Source organism: Vanessa cardui, chromosome 13 (assembly GCF_905220365.1).
Source record: "Vanessa cardui chromosome 13, ilVanCard2.1, whole genome shotgun sequence".
In the NCBI taxonomy this organism is placed as follows: Eukaryota; Metazoa; Arthropoda; class Insecta; order Lepidoptera; family Nymphalidae; genus Vanessa; species Vanessa cardui.
Window position 1 is genome coordinate 1891719 of NC_061135.1, and position 22683 is coordinate 1914401.

The 22683-nt window shown below is 32.0% G+C and overlaps 2 protein-coding genes across 2 annotated transcripts in view; one reads left to right on the forward strand and one right to left on the reverse strand.

Moving 5' to 3' along the window:
• LOC124534925 (adipokinetic hormone/corazonin-related peptide receptor variant I-like) overlaps window positions 1-22683 on the forward strand; it is a 205682-nt gene that overhangs the window by 144865 nt on the left and 38134 nt on the right. The window lies entirely within an intron of this gene.
• On the reverse strand, window positions 1028-20953 carry LOC124534714 (serine protease snake-like). Its single transcript, XM_047110700.1, has 10 exons — window positions 20843-20953; window positions 20242-20297; window positions 13591-13729; window positions 11448-11513; window positions 8736-8791; window positions 8471-8653; window positions 7721-7801; window positions 2350-2569; window positions 1617-1780; window positions 1028-1231 (listed from the first exon to the last, which is right to left on the reverse strand). The coding sequence occupies exons 1-10, from the start codon at window positions 20895-20897 to the stop codon at window positions 1049-1051; spliced, it is 1203 nt and encodes a 400-aa protein (XP_046966656.1). The 5' UTR covers window positions 20898-20953; the 3' UTR covers window positions 1028-1048.

The following is a 22683-nucleotide window of genomic DNA, read 5'->3' on the forward strand; positions in this document are numbered from 1 at the left end:
AAAGTTAAAAATGTCTGTGGAATTTTATTATAGAAATGGATACCTTGCCCCAAGAAAGATTTATTGACTTTGCGGAGTCGGAAACTTGGCGTTATAAGCTTATCCTTACTTCTAGTGCATATACAATGATTATCACTGATTTTATCAAAGTTATCAATGTTACTGTGAATATACATGATATTGTTGTAAATATATTGCGACGCAACAGTGAGTATTCCTACTCTGTTAAAAACATCCCGAAGAGAGTCTCTAGCTCCAAGATTATAAATAAACCGAATTGCTCTCTTTTGTAAAATAAAGACAGATTCAATGTCTGCAGCGTTACCCCAAAGTAATATGCCATATGACATAATACTGTGAAAATAACCAAAATAAACTAAACGAGCGGTATCAATATCGTATGCTGCGGAGCTGAGTCTCCCTGTTAGGGACGACAAATGGGGACTCCACTGAAGTCTGGAATCCAATTCTATTCCCAAGAACACGGTAGTATCGGCTACATCAAGCGGGCCACCGCTAAAAGATATATTATAATTTTGCTTCCTAATGTTGGGTAGGGTAAAAACTACACATTTTGTTTTTTGAGTATTCAAAACCAAATTATTTACATTAAACCAATGTTGGATCTGTGATAAGGCACCGTTCACATCGTCATAGTCAGTTTTTTTCCTGTCAACCTTAAAAATCATATATGTTTTCTTGTAAGAGATTGTTGAAGTTTTAACCTCACCTTGCGTTAGTTAGGAAATGTTAATGATAAAATAACGGTCAGTTAGCTTATTAACATTAGCATAAAAATTATACTTCATAACAATAATATTGTTTTTACTGGTTTCCAAAACGTTACACACATTAAAGAGGCCTTGTACCTCTGAACACGATAATGCCGTATTTTAGTGGCCAATGACTTCACCACACATCCACTAGACGTATTTTAATGTATAAAACAAAACAAAATGGAAAAAGTCTCACTAAATTAGTGTAATAAGTAATTAACAAAGTATAAATCAAGATACATTTATTTATCTTAACAATGTTCGTCAAATAATTACTGAGCATTTGGCCAGACTATGCTCTCAATCCAGTCGATGAAACTCGAAGTTCTGACATAAACACTGGGTGTGTTGGCCCGTGCACAGCCGACGCCAAAAGACGTCACTCCGACTAAGTAGTACATGGGCCACTTTTGCGTCAAATTGATTTTAGCTTGCAATGGACCACCAGAATCGCCCTATGAAAATAAGACAATAGAAATTATAAATATTCTTTAATATAAAATATTTAAATGAACCAATGAACTAAGACTATTCATTTAATTTTTCTACAAAAATTGATGAATAATTATTCCTTGAAAGTGGAAAAGTGGAATGATTTAGAGATAGCACCGTGTCTACAATATGTGTGTGAAACAGTGTAACTACAGGCACAAAGGACGTAATATTTCATATTCCAAGGTTGGTTGGTTGATTGATTTATTTTGTAAAAAAAAAAATAAAATTTAATAATCAACTAATATCTGGGGAAGGTGAAGTACGGTGAGCACTTAACATAAAGTAAGCGTTTGTAAGTTCACCTACTGATGCTATAAAATGTGTAATACTTTAAATATTATTTACCTGGCAAGTATCGATACCCCCAGCAAGGTGTCCTGCGCATATTTGATGATCAGCAAGACCCATCCAGTGTCTGTTACGTTTAGGTTTTAACATTTCATCGCATGTGTTATCATCAATGAGATCTACTTCTGCGACTTGCAGTTCCGCTGATATTTGTGGGGATCCTGTAAGAAAACTGTAACTTTGTCATCATATTCAACCAGCAGCCTACTGCTAAACACATGCCACTCATAGGCTGTGCCAAAAATGAGATGAACCTAGTGCCTTATTTACCTTAGTACGGTACGGCAGGTCAGAATGTGAAAGGAATTAAGTATAATCAATAATTAATCATAAGGTCCAAGTATGTGTGTAACGTGTTTTGTATTCATGATTTATATACAAAGTGAGTATACTTGGTGGAGCTTTGTGCAAGACCGTCTGGTCCCAATGATATAATTATCGCTTTCAAACTAATGAACTAATGTATATTAAATTCGATATGCAGTTAGCCTTGGGAAAGAACAATAGTCTTTTTTTTTTGTTTACACATTGAGATTAAAGTATAAGTTTGTCATAAAAAAACCCGCTGATTTTCTTTCGAAGGTTCTTCTCAGGTCAGGGTGTTTCCTTTTTCGAACCAGTGGTAGTGTTTAATTTGACTATCAATAAGTGTGTAATGCTACTACATTGAATAAAGGAATTTGAGTTTGAGTTTGAATAAAATGTGTGTCATCTTGTGGGAAAATCTTACCAGGATCAGTCACTCCCCAACCAGTTATACTAAGTTTATTTAAATCACTTGTATCAGAACTGCTCCAGAGACATGCTGGTCTTATTAGCGGACCGATGCTAACAGCCTCCGCCAGTTCAATTATAGCAATGTCATAGTATCGCTTCGGAGCTTTGTACAGATCATGCTTTATAATTCTCAAAATCGGTACGAGTTTTGGTCCCTTTTCCTTGTTGATTGTCTGTAATTTGTATATAAGGACATTAGTGGGATAAGTAGGCATTAATTTGAAAAGATATTTATTTTAATTTCGTACAATTCAAAAATTTAAATCTCATATCAAAAATATAATGATAAAAAGCGTAGATTAAGTATCTGTACATTTCCGAAAATATATTAAAATTTAATTGAACACGAAAAAATTCATTATATAATCATTAAAATTGGACCGAGTAATTGCTGAGTTTCTTAATTAATCTCTACTGAAGGGAGACTTCAGTAGAATGTACTTTCTGCCTTACATTTTATTCAATAATGTAATATACCACAGTGGCGTGCACTTGGAGACGAATCTGTCCAGCAGTGGACAAAAACGGGCTGATGATGATGATGATGTAATATGACGATTTTATGAACCTACTTGAAAAGCCTCTGTAGATATCGAGGTCTAACATAACATGACTATTTTTAAATGTTGAAAAAGAGTAAGTACTGCGTTTCTGCTTTTTTCTCGATATAATCTCTCCGAACCGGTAGCTTTACTTAATATAGTTATTAAGCCTACTGGAATAAAATATAATGATCTTAGGGTTCAACTTGTAGGTCGGGTTACTCAAAATTATTGATCTTTAATAATTTATCAGTAACAGCCCGTATCATATTTGGTATTGTTTGGAATAGCGCGATGTCCTACACCTCCGATCGTGTTAGACTGCTGTTCTATCGGATTATGAGAGCATACGGTACCTATAGTCGTACACTTGCACGTTTTCATATTAACTGCAGAGTTGACACACCGCTGAGAATACTAGCCGGAAATATTCATCAAGAAATTATTGATTGAAACGTATATATTTGATAGTGAACTAAACAAAAAGTATTTAATGTAAATATTCTTTATTGGAACTAAGTTCATTTTACGCGGCTTAAACTAGAGGGAATCGTCACGTAAGTAAAAGGCCTTAAGCACAGCCAGTGATCTTGGCTCTCTTACTTTTTTGATTATATACGGTTTTAGTGCTTTTTTTTGTTCAATGTAATTTTTTTTACGTTAATTTGATGATTCCAGGTTTTAAGGCATGTATAAATAAATAAATAAATATGAGACAACATCACATACATTACTCTGATCCCAATGATATTGATACTCTTAAATCCGAACTGAATGATAAAGACATCATTATACTCTCTGTGGGAGCCAATGATAAGAATCCATTTGTGTTGCTAAATGAGTTGAGTATAACACTAAATAAACTGAAAAACTATAAAGTATATGTATTGCCTGTCTATTTTAATAGGTTTCTTAATACCTTAAAATTAAATAACCATATTGCTTGCCTAGTCAAACTATATAAAAATTGTACTTTTTTTAAACAAAGTAGAGAATACTCACGCTCAAAAGAATACTTAAACGATATGATTAAAAAAATAAATTTTAACATTGATTTAGACGATTATAATAATAAGTTTCTAACGTTTAAAAACAAAAAACATATAAAAAATAATACATATCATGACAGAGAATCAAAGAACAAAAATAAAATAACATATTATTTTAAAAAGATCCCAAATATCAATAATAATAAGACTATAATCCAAAAAGCATGCACTGAAAATTTAGAACCTATGAAAGGAACTATCCCATTTTATTTTAAAAAAATAACTGTAAATCATGATAAGAATATAAATTTTTTTCGGGAATAAAGTAACTATATTTCATCAAAACATTGCAGGCGCCATTAATAAATGTGAAGAACTATACATTTCGTTACTTGACCTCAGCAATATGTTAAAAAACAAAATAAATATAATCTGCCTTACAGAAACTTTTATCAAAAGGGGAACTGAATCATTGTTAATTATTCCAGGGTATAAAGTTATGTCTTCTTACTGTAGAAACATTAGTCGTGGAGGATCCTGTATTTTAAGCAAAAATAACGTTAAATGTAAGGAATTAGAATTAGTAAGCCAATTTTCTACTGAATATTCCTTTGAATGTAGTGGAATTGAAATTTTAGATGAAAATTTATTAATAATCTGCATTTACCGTACACCAAAAAGTAAATTACATATTTTTTTCCAAAAATTAAATATTTTACTTCACAAATTACATTTAAAAACCAAACAAAAGAAAATTATTCTCTGTGGTGATTGGAATATTGACATATTAAAACAAAATAACGAATCCAAGGAATTAGTAAATTTATTAAATAATTACCATATAAAAATACACATCAAAACACCTACGCGTTTGTCTTCATGTCTAGATTTAATAGCTAGCAATATAAGAAATGTTGAACCAATGGTACACCATCTGGGCCTATCTGACCACGAAACTGGACAAACTCTAACATTTGATATTAAGGGTAATCATGAATGTGTAACATCTTGGTTTGAATACAAAAGAGATTATAACAGACATAATACCAACAAGTTTTTAGAATGTATCTCGAAACTTTCTTTTTCTGAAATATGGGATAGTACGAATGTAAATGAGGTATTCGATTCATTTCACTCAACATTAAAAATGTTCTATGACTTATGTTTTCCTTTTAAGCGAAAATAAAATAGTAAGTAAAAAAAGATTTAAGAAATATAGCTCCTTATTAAAAAAATGTATATATCGTTCTAAACAAATTCAACATATTAATTACATAAATAAACACAAAAACAAATGCAAAGCGGCATGGGATACAATTCGAGAATATCAAGCTGTACATTCACAAAATAGGTACATTGACAAAATAAAAATTAACAATATAATATACACTGACCCTAATATAATATGTGAATTATTCAATAATTTCTTTATTAATAATAATTATAGCAATAATAATAATAATATATATTTTAGTAATAATTATAATAATGATATTAATAATAAACGTGACATTGACATTAATAGGTGTAAACAATTAAAAATAATAGAGCCAAATATAACAGAAACCATATTTCTTAGCCCAACAGATCCAAACGAAATACTTAGTATTATAAAATCACTGAATAACACAAAATCCGTGGGTTGCGATGGAATCCGTACAGATATTATAAAAAAAAGTGCAGCACTTTTATGCAAGCCACTTTCACACATTATAAATCTATCATTTGAACAGGGAATATTTCCTACGACCTTAAAGTTAACAATTGTAGAACCCTTGTTCAAGAAAGGTGATTTCTTAGATATTAATAATTATAGACCAATCGCTTTAATAAACGTTTTATCAAAAGTCTTTGAGAAAGCTATACTAAAAAGATTTAATAATTTCTATGATAAACACGATATTCTAGTTAAAGAACAATTTGGATTCCGAAATGATAATTCTACGACATTAGCTTGTTTTAACTTCATTAAAACCATAACTGACAGCTTAAACGACAAGGTACCAATTACTGCTATTCTTTTAGATATGACAAAAGCGTTTGATTATGTTGACCATAAACGATTACTAAAAAAACTAGACACATACGGTATAAGAGGAAATGCCTACCAATGGATTAAAAGCTACCTAAGCAACAGATTACAATGTACTGAAGTGTCAAAAATTGTTAATTGTGCAAAACTTACGCGCAAATCAAAATTTAGAACAATTATGTGTGGTGTTCCACAAGGCAGTATTTTGGGTCCTTTCCTGTTTCTTACGTATATAAACGATCTTCCTAAAAATATTAATCACCCATGTATCTTATTTGCTGACGATACAACTATTCTCGTAAAATGTATAAAGAATTACAATTATGAACTATTGATTAACGAAGCCCTCAATGAAGTGATGAAGTGGCTCGATGTGAACTTATTAAAAGTAAATCTAAATAAAACAAAAGTCATACAATTTATTTCCTTTCATAGTAAAAAAATACACATAAACGTTCAATACGAATCGAATAAAATAGAAGAAACGAATGTATCAAAAATTTTAGGTGTCTTGTTCGATACAAACTGTAGTTGGAATCACCATATTGACTATGTTTGTACTAAGTTGGAAAAATTTGTATATGCTTTAAGACGTGTACGTTTGACAGTTTCACGTGAAGCAGCTATAACTGCTTACCATGGATATGTCGCATCAGTTTTATCGTATGGGTTAATAATTTGGGGAAATTCTGTTCACATCTTAAGAGCATTTAGAGTTCAAAAGAAGTGCATTAGAGCTATTTACGGCATAGGACCTCTCGAAAGTTGCAAGCCAGTATTTAAAGAACTGAAGATTTTGCCATTGCCATGTTTGTATATAAAGGAAATCTGTATCTTTGTCAAAAGATATCCCAATTATTTTCAGCTCAATTCAGAAGTTAACAAATCTAAGAGATATCCCAATAAAATTTATGTACCTAGGTCTTACCTCAATATTTATAAAAAATAATGCATTTTATATGGCAATTAAAATTTTCAACAAGTTACCAGATGAAATACAAAATTTACCAATAAATAAATTCAAAATAAGGATAAAATTGTGGCTTTTAGAAAAATGCTATTATGACATAAAACAATATTTAAATAATTAAAAATACTAATTCTTTAAGACTGCAATATAGATATAATATGAATTGGATATATGGATAAATATAATGTTAATATTAATTTTTAGTCCCTTTTACCGCATGACAAATATTAATTTCTTCAATTCAGTGTAATCATAAGTTTATTTATTCCAATATTGTTTAGATTGATATTCAGTTTTTATTAGATATTGACATTTTTTTTACTGTATAAATATTTTATTCAAGACATTATGGTTGCCTTAATTATTCCAATTGTGTAGTTTGATTGCATGATTCAGTGTAATATAGTATAATATTTGCATACCAAAACGGTTGAATATGATAAGGACATAATTACTGTAAGATCTTTGTAACCATATTCTTGCAAATAAATTTCATTTCATTTCATTTCATTTCATTTCATTTCATTTCATTTCATTTCAATGTAAGTAGCTGAAGCACTTTTGTTATGAAAATCAGAAGTAACGACGGTACCACACACAACCTAACCTAAGACAACATAGAAAACTAATGATAATCAACATTGACTGGGCCGGGAATCGAACCCGGGACCTCGGAGTGGCGTACCCATGAAAACCGGTGTACACACCACTCGACCACGGAGGTCGTCCTGTATGTAGAAAGAGAGCAACTTCATGCCAACCGGAGTAAACAACTCGTACTATATACTCACTCGTCCCCTCACTTCTTTTATATCTACAATTAATTTGTCGAAGTCCGCATAGCGATATTTTTCGTTTTCCGATGGATATGCCTGAAATAGAATAACAATTAAGTATATATTTCTCATATTCTGAGAAAGAAAACATAATTGCATTTGGTAACATGTTTTTCTAAAAAGCATACCAAATATTTTCATATAAAATTCTTCATAACGTAGTTGAATGTAAATTTCTTTTAAGTAAATATTTTAGATGCTCGAGAAAAAGTAAAGTCAATTTTAAGGTTAAGTTCAGATGTTTCTTGTATCAATCTGAATCTGAATATAATAAAACTAACTTTTTTCTGTTTAATCTTGCACGTATAATATTTAATGGAAGTTTGGGTATCTTAAACAACATATATTATTGAATGCCTCAATATATTATGTTAATTTTTTAATCTATATTCATAGACATTGTTTTTAGTATCGAGTTTTATTGGTATGTGGCATAAGATATCTTATAATATATATGAATTAAAATTTGAGAGCCTAGATGGCCTAGTGAGTAGAACATCAAAAAAAAAAAAATGCAAGTGCAAGCCTAGTAAGCACCTCTAATTTATCATTTTCTTAAATTGTTTTTATATTTCATCTCCTTCATTCTCGTACTCGGCGGTGAAACAAAACATTAGCATAAGGAACCTTCAATCCTTCTCTTCAAAGCGAGAGGAGGATTGAAGGTTTCCTTTAACTTAGAAGAATTAAGAATATATGACTTACATTGATGATAAATTTGTCACCAATTTTAACGACCTCAGGTGTGGGGTTCACAATTGACAAATCGCGCCGCGGAACATACAGACAGTGGGCAGATGTTATCATGAATTTCTCACTGATAAGGGTCGCCCCGCATTTGTAAATCCATTCACTATTATTTTGGGCTGACCTCCATCCCAGCGCACCCTATGAATATAATTTCATAATGTCTTAGAAGAAACTCAAAATATTAAATGAAACTCTTAAGAGAAATACTTATAGTATTTACCATGTGAGGGAATTCTCCATAAAAAGCTGGTCGGCCCCCGACAATGATCTGTTGCACTGTGTTATAATATTTCAAATAAGTGTTAATCATGTTCAAATGATACGGTTCGAAATATATTACATTAAACAGAATTATATTTATACAAATCTAATAAATTGAATTAATAATTTTGTAAGCATTTCAAATAAAACTTGTTAATCAAGCTGTTGAAATATGTTGCAACGAAAGAGCTTATAACTTTGCCTATTCATAATTTCAAAATGATCTGAAAAAATATATTAATAAAAAAAGAATATTATTCCAATAGCTGATAAAAAGGTATTGAGCTAATGCTTGTTGACTTTCAAGCAGGATATATTATATATAATTGTATGTAATGTATATAATTAAGTAAAATAACTTTTCATTTTAAAGGTTGAAAAGTAGTTCTAAGTGTTATATCGGTTTTTCTCAATGGAATCTCCATTCCGAACCGTTGATAACTTTACTTAATATTATTTGTAAAATGACTGATTCAAAAGTGCTCGTAAAAGCCAACTTGTATAAAGCAGATTTTAATTTTGAATGTTTGCATTACAACTTTTATCCAAACCAACATTGTTTGATTCAACTTCTGAGAAGAACTTCTACATAACTATAAAACTATGCTATCATTTCAAAGTGAAGTATTATATTGCAATCAAAAGTTGAATCAGGTGTGGCACTGAAAATGCAAAAAGATTAGATCTATTTTAGTCAAATTTAAGATATCTAAATTCTAAGAAAAAAGTAATGAGCTGAGATTTCCCAGTGGTTATAACGCAATCATCCTAACCGATGATTGCGGGTTCAAACCCAGGCAAGCACCACTATATATATGTGCTTAATTTGTGTTTATAATTCATCTCATGTTCGGCGGTGAAGGAAAACATCGTGAGGAAACCTGCATATCTCTATTTCATCGAAATTCTGTCACATGTGCATTCTACCAACCCGCATTGGAACAGCGTAGCCTTATCCCAGCAGTGGAAAATTTACAGGCTGTTAGTTTACTTTTTTACTTTAAGAAATCTATTCCATAATAGTAACACCTTTAATATAATAATCGGTTGGGCTTTTGCAAGCCCCTCTGTGTAGATACATCAGTCAATCTGCCACCAATTAGCAACACTTAGTATTGTTGTAGTCCAATTTGAAGGATGAGTGAGTTAGTGTAACAACAGGCTCATGGGACATAACATCTTAGTTCCCGAGGTTGTTGGTGCATTGATAATGTATGTATTGGTTGTGTAGTATGGATTGTTATAATAATAAAATTCCGAAAAGCCAAATATGATACAAAGATATATCTATTTCATGTTTGAAAATGAAAATTATATGCAACATATGCGTTAAATTTGAATGAAAAAATAAACATTATTTTTATTTTATATCAGATCTAACTGGTTAATGACACTCGATCATGAGTTATCACCAGCAACTATAGACGATGACAATGTTTGATTTATAAAGCATTCCAAGTTGCCAATCCATCGCCAACTTTGAGAGACAAAAAGTTGTGTTCTAGTACCATTAATTTCCCTGCTTCATTCCCTCCCTAATACGACTTGCAACAATAAATAATTCTGTCTGACGGTGTATATTATGAGAATAATGTCAGTTTTTGTAATCATAATTTTTGCATGATTATTACTTTCAACAACAACAACAACAACAGCAACAGCCTGTAAATTTCCCACTGCTGAGTTAAGGCCTCTTTCTTGAGGAGAAGGTTTGAAACGATTATTTGTTGACCTGTTATCGATCCCAACATTATTCCTTTCAAGATACTTTACGTATTAAGTAGTTTCAATATCGAGTAAAGTAAAGTAACAGCCTGTACATTTCCCACTGCTGAGATAAGGCCTCCTCTTACATTAAGGAGAGGGTTTGGAACATATTCCACTACGCTGTTCCAATACGTTTTGGTGGAATGCACATGTGGCAGAATTTCGATGAAATTAGACACGATGAATTATAAACACAAATTAAGCACACATATATATAGTGGTGCTTGCCTGGGCTTGAACCCGCAATCATCGGTTAGAATGCACGCGTTCTAACCACTGGGCCATCTCAGCTCAATATCGATTACCAAAATTAATTTATTCTCAGCAGCTTGTATACAACCGAGAAGTATAGCTACACTTACAACAAGTATCCAAGACAATACATTCTTCCTGGAACATGATATACGTATTATTAATGAGACTCCTCAGATATATTTTACTTTGTCTATTAATTAATTGTAATCGTGTATTAAATTACAATTATTATATAAGGCCATACACGAATATATGATGAAATATGTTAAATCAATACTTAAGACCGTCTAACATGACAACACGAGTATAACTAAATATTTGTGCTGAAGAGCCGAGATGGTTTTTAGCAATTTTCATCTGCTTAATATGTTTTAATAATTCGTGTCGAGCTCGGCGATGAAGGCAAACATCATAAGGATACCTGCATTGAAGTAACTTCGTGAAATATGCCGCTAACCTTTTTCTCAAAGGGAGAGGAGGCCTTAACTCAGTAGAGGGAATTTGACTGTTACTATTATTTGTGTTATAGGCTTTCACGGTTCTAAAAAGTATCAAATAACCATAATTTAAATTACTCTGGGAATGACATACGGCTTTATTGTTTCAAATTTTCGATCCAGATCGTTTATATTCAATGTGATTCACTTACAGCATAATTCATCCCGTGCCGTCATAAGTTCGGACTGTAAGGATTCCCAGACATATTCGAGGCATTCTGAAACGAAAGTAATTTGTAAAGTAAGATTGAGTCACAGGTACATAATAAATTACCCCTTAGGGAAATTGGTGCGATGTCAACATGCGTGATGTCGTAAGTTGCGTGGTAATCGGTCAAATGGTGTCAAACTTTATACATTATATAGAAATAGAAATAATATATAAGAAATAGATAACAATCTTGCCGGTTACACGGGATATATATGTATGTATGCTATATACATATATATGACGGTTAACCGACAAGATTGTTTGATTTGGGGTCATCATCTTCACGAAATAATTCAACGAATCTATAGCTGGATTCGTATATTGATTTTTTACGAGATTTTATAAGCAGCGACACCATTTCTATAATATCGTTCTTGACAGCTGATTTTTCTTGTTTTTCTAACATGTTTCTCACTGACCAGAATGAAATCTCTAAAGTAAGACTATCTTTAACTAAACTTAGATTACAATCAAAGTATTTAATTATCTCATGCTATATTCCATGCATATGTTATATTCCGTGTGTAATTTACTTCATAGAGCACATACATTCAATCTAAGCACTTGAATCCCAGAGCATCATAATGATTGAAATCTTGCGACCTTATATTAAAAGTATTCAGTCCTTTCAATGTTGAATTATCTCCTAAATTTTTTTAGGCGCGACATAAATGAAACATTAAATATATCAGAGTGACGTTTACCTTTATTATTAACCGACTAAAAAAGGGGGAGGTTCTTAATTCGACTGTAGTTTTTTTTAAATTTGGATTCAAATTCGATTTGGATTAATACAATGATATCTCTTACTCTTTTACGGCCAAACTGCTGAACTGAGTATGATGAAACTTGGCTTTAAGCAAGGTTAAACCCCATGGAAGGACAGATACTTGATGACAAAACACGAAATCTAGCAAGAGAATACGTGGGCGAAAACGAGTTTTTTGGATAAAAAAATTACCTATCTTTTATGAAGACAAATAAATTGTACCAGAAATAATATTGTGCACGTGTATGCAAATAAAGATTCAGGTTCTATTTCCAAATTCCGGTAATCCAATGATTCGGGAATTCGACACGCACAGAAATAATTGACGCTTTTTGACAAACAACCTGAACAACGCCGCCTTCAAAACACCTAATGAAGATTTACTAAGAGGAAAATTCGAGGAAATCTAGGAATTTAAACCTATTATATTATACAGGGTTATTGGTAACTCGACGTACATCCGCTAGGAGGTGATAGGGGTGACTATTTGCAATAATTTTAACCCCCATATGCATCCAAAAATGAATTAAATTTTTCGAAATTCGTCAAAAATGCAAATTCAAAAACGTATTTAGACAAAAAAATCAAAAAAAACCTATTCTTTTCTTCGGATTTATAAAAACGAATAAACAGTGCACATTTGTCAATATTTAAACAATCATTATCAGCCCAAATTTGTTATAATTTATTGTAGGTATTTATTATGTAATTATTATTGTATCCCGATGTTCTAAGTTGATAAGATGATAGGCTAATGGATAGACAGCTATCTGTTGGACCAGCTAGCCGATGTCTTCCTAGTTAGTAAAGAATTATTGAATTTTTCTAATAGTACATCTTCGTGCGTTTTGTTTTTATTAATGATAATGTTAAAATATACCGCTTATTTGAATTACAAATAAGCGGTATATTTTATTTTCTTTGTCACATTTTAATTTCGTAATCTGTTAATTATTAATTTTTCACCACAGTTAAGAACACTCCATACGATCGCAGTTATTTTCGTTCACATCTGGTTAATAATGCAATATGATGCTTAAATAAATTATTCTTATTATTCAAAGAATGATTGATGGTTGAATAGTGTGTACACTCCCGGGTTCCATTCCCGGCTGAGTCGATAGAGAAAAAGTTCATTACTTTTCTATGTTATCTTGGGTGTTTGTGATACCGTCGTTACTTCTGATTTCCCATAACAAATGTACTACTTAAATTGGGATCAGTGTAATGTATGTGATGTAAATTCAATGAATATTTATAAAATAATATTTATTTATATTTATAAAAAAATAATTAAAAGGTGAAGAATACTTACTGACTTCGCTGACTCGACGATTAGGGGTACTGAAATTTCGTTTTTTATCTTTTTCCTTGTATTCGCATGGATCCTCTTGGTCATAGTTAAAGTCGATTATGTCTGCGACTTTTGCACCGTCGAACATTAGTCTCGAACGCTAATGAAATATAAAAATACATCGTTTTTACAATAAAGTTTCATCTCTTATTAAACTATACAAAATAAACTTAAAAACTATACAAAATAAACAGTAGGACAGAAACATTTTATTTCATATTTGAAATTGCTAATTTCATTTTCAATTTTCAAATCAAAATAAACTTTATTCTGATTTGAAAATTATTTATTCAAGTGGGTTTTACAAGCACTTTTGAATCGTCAATTAACAATTAAATGGAGTTACCACCGGTTCGGAAAGTAGATTCTACCGAGAAGAACCGGCAAGAAACTCAGTAGTTACTCTTTTTCAACATTTAAAAAATACAAAGTCATGTTCGTTAATACAATTATTTAAATTAATATATCCTGCTTGGAAGTCAACAGGTATTAATTCCACGCTTAAAATCTATTCTAAATAAATTACAGATATTTTAAAATGTATTCATTAATTACACAGGTCTGCGACCAAAAAACTGCATAGGATTTTTTTACATTTTCTTACAGATTTTAGCCTCCCAAAAACAGAAAAAATATTCAAATTATTATATCACATAAGTTTTTATGTATATTGCAGTTTATTTGTTCATTGGTAATAAACATATATGATTTTTATTTGGTAATTGAGAAGAAGCACCTGAGCTGTTGGCGAGATTAGAAATGTTTTAACATGTTGAGACAAGTCTAATGACGTATATCGCTAAGAAAAAATCTTTTCGATTTGGAATTCCTATGATGAGGCGTGAGCAGAAAAATCACACCACAGACTTCTACTTCTGCTCAGTTGACGTAAGGGGATTCAATTCAAAAAACAAAAGAAACATAATTTATCCTTATGTTGACGTCAGCTATACGTCCAGTGCTCCATAGCTCCGAGATATCTATCCCGCAGCCACCTTCCAGTTTGGATGAATACGCCAGTGAGTTGGAGGACGAAGCTACATTGCCGGCTCCGGGTGAATCAAGCTCAGATTTAACTTTTGACGAAGAAGGATGATTTGTAGGGACTTCAAAATACTGACAATGCTTTTGGGTCAGCAGGCAGGCTATATTAAATACCCATGCTTCTTGTGCTTGTGGGATACTAGAGCCAGAGAGAACAGCACTGGAAAAAAAGTGATAGGCCTTCCCGAGAAACTTTAAACCTGGAGAGAAAAATGTTATAAACACTACCTTGGTACCATCAGAAAAGGTTTTGTTGCCCCCTCTCCATATCAAATTAGGGTTGATGAAACAATTTGTAAAATCGCTGCAAAAGGATGGAGACTGTTTCAAATATATATGTACAAAATTCCCGAAGCTGTCAGACGCAAAGTTGAAAGAGGGAGTTTTCACCGGCCACGACATAAGAAAACTTTTAACGGAAGCTTCATTTGTGAAAACTATGAATGAGAAGGAAAAAGAAGCTTGGGTGTCGTTCAAGGACGTAGTGCGAAAGTTTTTGGAAAATACTAAGGATCCTAACTATAAAACCATTGTGCAACGGATGCTAGCAGAATACGAAGCTCAAGGCTGCAAGATGAGCTTGAAGGTCCATTTTTTATACTCTCACGTAGACTATTTTCCTGAAAACCTGGGAAAAGCTTACAGTGAAGAGCAGGGGGAGCGATTTCACCAGGATGTCCGGATATCGAGAGAAGGTAATAAGGGCGCTGGGATGTCACTATGCTTGCTGACTACTGTTGGCTGTTTAAGCGAGAAACTGAAGATGAAAATAGGAAAAGGACTCATCAAAGTATCAAGCAAAAGAAGAAGAGGTTTAATAAAGAACATGAATAAGTATATGTATTAAATTAATGTATCGTTAGCTTTTAAAATAAATACTTATTATTTGAAAATTTTGAATAAAAGAGTCCTTTAACCATTTTTTTGTATTTGAATTTGCAAAAAATTCTTATGTGATAGAAAAAAATGGCCGTCATTTTTGGAATCAGCGCACTTTAAAACATATAATTCAGTAAAAATTTCTCCTGCAGCTGACAATTTTTTTTTTTTCGCAGACCTGTGTTATTCACGTCTTCAGATATTATACAATGAAGTGTGATTTGTGGATGATGATGATACAGAAAGGTATCCATAGTAAATAAAAATTTTAATAAAAAGAAAAACCGACTTCAAACAAAACACTATTTTAAAACAAATAAATATGCACTAAAAAGTAATAAAAAAATTATTGCGTATTCAGTATATTTTTTAGAGTCCTCCTTAGTAAAATGAAATGAAAAATATTAGGCTACTTAAAAGTCGATTTACGATTATATAACGTAGTTATAGTTATTTATATATGTGGAGCCTTTTTTTGAGTCGTAAGCCATTTCTGCAAATAGTAATAAAACGATCGGATTTTATTGATACAAACAACAGAGACTTTATCAAACAAGAAAATAAATTTCAAACTAAAACCTGTTTCTACAAAACAACATCGTTAACCGAATGCATACTTCTGTATTTAAAAAGTTTAAGTATTTTAAATAGAAGACTTGAAATTAAACAAACTTACTATAAAAAAGTTACAGCCTGAAAATTACCCACTGCTGGGCTAAGGCCTCCTCTTCCGTTAAGGAGAGGGTTTGGGACATATTCCACCACGCTGTTCTAATGCGGGTTGGTGGAATGCACATGTGGCAGAATTTTGATGAAATTAGACAGATGCAGATTTCCTCACGATGCTTTCCTTCCCCGCTGAGCACGAGATGAATTATATGGTGCTTGTCTGGGGTTGAACCCGAAATCATCGATTAAGATGCACGCGTTCTAACCACTGGGCCATCTTAGATAGTATAGGTATCATACTATAGGTACTTCTTAATTTACTGGTTTTCTCAAAAATAAATAAAAAAATATGAAAAACAACGCTATCAATAGCGGACCTGTTGCTTGTCATCGCGTGTTACACATAAATAGAACATCATTTTTTAACTCAGATAGCGATGGTATTAGGTAGAAAAAAGTACAATAATAAACCATATATATGTTAGAAATACTTCTTTAAACTAATACATTTATATTATAATTATATATTTAATAAACTCATATTTTCTTAGTGTATCCGTTTTCGCAAAAGTGTAATCGATGTAAGAACGTCATTGGTATGGCTGTATAAAGTAATCCCATCAAAAACAATACTTGTCAAAAAAACCAAGTCTCGCAACTCAGTTGTTCTACGGTAAAAAGTTGTGAGATCCATGTAATACCAAGTCTTATCCATGTAATACTTAAGCGACTTCCTGTCTTAATACGTCCACTGCCTAAGACCACGATCGTGGTCATCTTATAGTGACGCATCTCAATCTTAAAAATCTTTAATGTTTTATATAAATATATTGACTCGGCCATCGCATGACAACACGTCGTTACGTGTCACGTGTTAATTAAATTATTTAGTGAAATTAAATTTGAAATTCAGAAAAAATTAAATTCAGTCTTCTAGTTTTATCCACAACGAAGTTACAGGGGGTCGAAAATGGCCTGAACTGCTTCGAGAAAAGGATGGTACGGCCGTGCCGCTTTTTTGTTCGACTTGGTGGGGGCACTGCCGTGCCCCCAGATACAAGATGTTGTCACGCGCTAACGGATTATTAAAAAAAACGAGAGAGAGTCGCGCATGGAACGACATTAAAAAATTATTGTAAAAATCGATTTGCTAACTTATTATATTACGTATTTTATAAAGATAAAACCGACATTAAATAAATACTATACATTCTACTGGCGTATTTATTATATAATACCTTGGAATACAAGCTTCTTTCAAAGATAATTTAATCAAATTTCGTTCAAGTGTTTAGTACTAAAGGCATAACAGATAGACAGTCTTAGCTTTACATTTATATTATAGTATTACTGCATATTAACCCGGCTTAGTCATTATGATCTAAAGTTATTCTACCACATATTAACAGCTATAAAAGCTAACACTATTCTAATCATAATATATGCATGACTATATATGCATGACCTGATTGTTCAGCCAGGATTTTGTGAGAACAGGAGATATAATTGGCTAGTGGCACAGATTCGAAAATTTGAGTTCACACTAAATTATGGTAACAAAGCATTATGTGATAATCGAAGTTATTTTAGTTATATTTTTATTTAGTGTAAATCCAGACTAGAATATAGTCTGGATTTAAGAGTTTAGAAAGGAAATTAACGATTGTACGATATCATTTTTAAAATAAGAACAGAATTTCTGTTTTTTTTTTTCAGAAATTTAAGTGTGTACTTCTTTCTATGTCATGTTAGTAATTAATTCAGAATGATGTCTGCTTTGACATGTGACTGTAAGAAGAGATAAAAGTAAGAAATGTCTATCATTATGTTTGTATAGTACGACACAAATTAGATGTAGCATCGGAAAATGCAATGGAATGAAAATAAAATCGATTACTGCCAATTGACACAACCAATAGAAATAGCTCCCTATCGCGCCATTATAGCGTCGCTATAGATTCTCGCGTCAGAGAAAACAAGTACATGTACATCGACGTGTCAAATTGACGAATATATTCGGTTATATGATATTACAAGTTATTACGTTTGTGCAAAGATCATATTAGCGTGAGAAATAAATATTTATAATTTGGGATAGCGTAGGTAGGTAGGTGTGATAGGTTTTACGAATTTTGCCGATGCTACATCTAAGTTGTGTCGTACTATACCTATATTTTTGTTACCTAATGCTTATAAATGTATCACTAAAAAAAATTATTTTTATTTTAATTGAATATATTTATTTTCATTGCAATATGACTTTTAAATAAAATTTATCACCTTAAGCTCTCGCGATTAATGAGCAACGATCGATTTTAATTTTGTGCCAGCTTACATCGTATTACTCATTAATGTAATGTATTAATAAAATATTTATGGCCTTACATAATTAAAAAGTGATATTTTTATCAAACGATTTTGTAAATTCGTGTCATAGTCTAGGATTTGGAAAGAGTTGGCCGTATAAGATTTCAATTAACACGGTTATTTTTATTATTGAACTTATTAAAAACGGGATAATTACCATGTTTTTTGGAGCTTCATATTTAAACATTGTCTACAAATGTCTTGTTAAAAATGGGTGTAAATGAACGATAAAAATCAATAAAGGAAAGAACAATAGAACTCATAAACTCCTATGATCATGGTACATATATATTGTGAGTTCATACTATAAATATATTGTATACACACACACACAGACACACACAAACACACACACGTGCGTGCACATACACGCACGCACGCACGCACTCACGCGTTTCAGACTGGTCGAGTACCCGATGTCATGTCCCATCGGTAAACATTTTAACGGTTTATCCATAAACAATTACCTAAACTCCGATTTCGATGTCTCTAAATTAAAAAGTATGAAAACTTAAAAAAACTAACTTAAAACTTTCATGCCCAATATCAGCCTCGGATAATGAGTTTTCAAAAACACTTTAACTGCTGTATTTTTTTATTATTTAATCTTAATATCAATTTTCATATTTATAAAACAATTAACGAATTTTCGTATAATTTTTCCTCCAAAATGTCGAAGATGAATTTAAAAATTATTTATTCGTGCTTACCTATGTACTTTCGATAAGGTATTTCTCCTTTCTTATTGCTTGTAAATGTAAAATGTAACAACATGTAAATTATCCACTGCTGGGCTAAGGCCTCCTCTTCCATTAAGGAAAGGGTTTAGAACATATTCCACCACGCTGTTCTAATGCGGGTTGGTGGAATGCACATGTGCAGAATTTCGATGAAGTTAGACACATGCAGGTTTCCTCACGATGTTTTCCTTCGCAGCCGAGCACGAGATGAATTATAAACACAAATTAAGCACATATATATAGTGGGGCATGCCTGGCCTTGAACCCGAAATCATCGGTTAAGATGCACGCGTTCTAACCACTGGGCCATCTCATCTTATTGCTTACCTACGTTCGATAAGGAATTCCTATGGGGAATGTGTTTAGCGTGTTTAGCGCGTGAACCAATCAAGATATTCCGAATATATTTTTTAGTACAAATTTTATTGTGTGAAAAGGATATTTAACTTGAATAAATAATTATACTTTGTTCAAATGACGATAGAGGATGAAACTAAATGTAATAACATTCGTATTAATAATTCTAAATATAAAATAGAAAACATCGGACAGAGTACTTAAGTAAAGTATGCCTGCATATAAATTTAAATCTTAACACTTTGATTTTAAAGCTGTATTTTGAATATATAACGATAGTGATTTATCGGTTTTAGAAAAGACAGCCGCGTAAACGTTTTCCTGTTGAGGTTATGATTTTATTAATTGAACATAATGGTTGTAATTGTTGCTGGTTTGGTTTGATGGCCAATAGTTATATACCAAATGTTCACTCTACTCAACTCACTCAATTGTCCAGGTGCTAGAAGTTCAAAGTGTGTACACTCACGTGCATAAGTAAATAAAACGATAGTCCTCGGATTTGCAACCGTCACAGTTTCTGCTAGATATTACTTTTGATTGACATTGTACTTACATTAACATCTTCTCGGATCACACCTTGTGTCTGACTGAGAGCATACAAAGGGAGAACTGGGAACAAATAATAATATATATATTTTTATTATCAAAAAATATTCTCATGGTTACATCACGATCTTTTTATAAACACAAAACTAGATTCGACTCGCAATCGTCTGTTAGGACTTTAAACAATGTACCAATCTTTATAAAAAAGAAATTAATCATGCATAGTAATAATTTAAATGTTTATAATATAACTTGAAATACTTTTTGTTTGAAGAAATTTAAATCGTTAAAATTTAGAGAAGCTGGCTTGGGATATAGATTCTATAAAGTAAGTAAAATTAAGTGACATATTCTCGTCTATTTATTAAATTATATTAAGATTATAAATATTTATAATTTATCTATAATTAACCTTATTTATATTACTGTTAAAGTTATTGAATATTAAAGTTTATTAATAGGTAGAGTTAAAATATCCGCCAAATTCTATTATAGAAGTCACAACAAGAGAATCAATTGGAGAAGTGTAGCTTCTTTTAAATTATATTATGATTACTCAGAAAAAAAACATTAACTACGCTAACAGGTAGAAACTAAGAAGTACTCACCTAAAATAAATAAAATCGTGGTCAGTTTCACACTGAATATACTTCGCGAGGACATATTGCCTCGACATCAAGTAAATAAATAAGTTGTTTATCCTGCCGTCTGCAACAGAAAAACTATAGCTATACTCACAACATATATAATACACACACTAAGACATATGAGCATGTGTGTATTATAATACTACTGATAGTGAATGACTCTACTTCCTTCGAAGGATAGAATTCGGCAAATTATGTTCCGTATATTAACAAGTGATTCCTTACTTGTTAAACTACAAGCTACTATTAATAAAGAATGTGAACTGCAATTATTAATATGGACAACTACTGTCCATCCCGATTCCATACGAATACCACTGATACTATTGAGTCGAGATGGCCCAGTTGTTAGAACGCCTGCATCTTAACCGATGATTGCGGGGTCAAACCCAGGCAAGCACCGCTGTTTCATGTGCTTAATTTGTCTTTATAACATCTCGTGCTCAGCGGTGAAGGAAAACATCGTGAGGAAACCTGCATGTGACAAATTTCATAGAAATTCTGAAACATGTGCATTCCACAAACCCGCATTGGAACAGCGTGGTGGAATATGTTCCAAACCTTCTCCTCAAAGCGAGAGGAGGCCTTTAGCCCAGCAGTGGGAATTTACAGGCTGTTGTTGTTGTTTTGTTTGTTACCACTGATACTAGCCGTAACATTAAAATTTTCAGAAATGTATTAGTTAGTGTCTGCGTTGCAATCGTTCAACGGAATCGGATATTTGGTTGCGGAGAATTCGGGATGAATCGTTGCCCGCGGCTTTGCCTCGCATTTTAAGGGTTGTCACGTGTTAGGCAAAAATGTAGCCTATGTTGATAACAATGGAGTTTAAATTAGCTTCATACCAAAACTCATCAATTTCAGTTCAGCGGCTTTGTATTTAAAGAGCGTCAGACAGACAGAGTTACTTTCACATTTATAACATAACTATAGATTTACCTAAACACATAGCCGTTACATTTACAGAAAAGACAAAAGTTAACAAGATGTAGCGTTAATCATGCGATGTTAAGAAGATGCGACGTTATGAATATGTAATTTGGGATCTGTGATATGTGAATAACATTTTACCGGCTTTGGATATGGTGATAACAAAATTTTCTTGTTTTGAGTATTTACTGGAATATAAGATCATTTAGATTATAGAAGTTGCAAAAAAGTCATTTTCAATGTACAGCGTCTCCAAATATAACAATAATTGTAACTACATTACATAATCGTAGATTGACTTTTAAGTAGTCTAAGTCGTTTTTAATTTTTAGTGTTTTATTTGAAGTCGGTTTATCTTTTTGTTAATTTTTTTATTTTTATTACATAATATTTCTTTTTTTTATGAAATAGGTTAGCCGACGAGCATATGGGCCACCTGATGGTAAGGGGTCCCCATCACCCATAGACAATGACGCTGTAAGAAATATTAACTATTCCTTACAGCGTCAATGTGCCAACAACCTTGGGAACTAAGATGTTATGTCCCTTGTGCCTGTAGTTACACTGGCTCACTCACCCTTCAAACTGGAACACAACAATACTGCGTACTGTTGTTTGGCGGTAGAATATCTGATGAGTGCACAAAGCCCTACCACCAAAACTTTACAAAATGTATATAGAAAAAATTACATTATTTTATTGCAATTATTATTATTAAAAATAAATGAATTCTTGATAAATCCTCATATGTCACTGGTTACACTTGACTACACGTTGATTCATTATCGAAATTTTCAAAAAAGAACACTATATAATATTGTAACAATTAGAAACAGCTAAATTGAAAATTAGATAAATAAATAAAAAATACA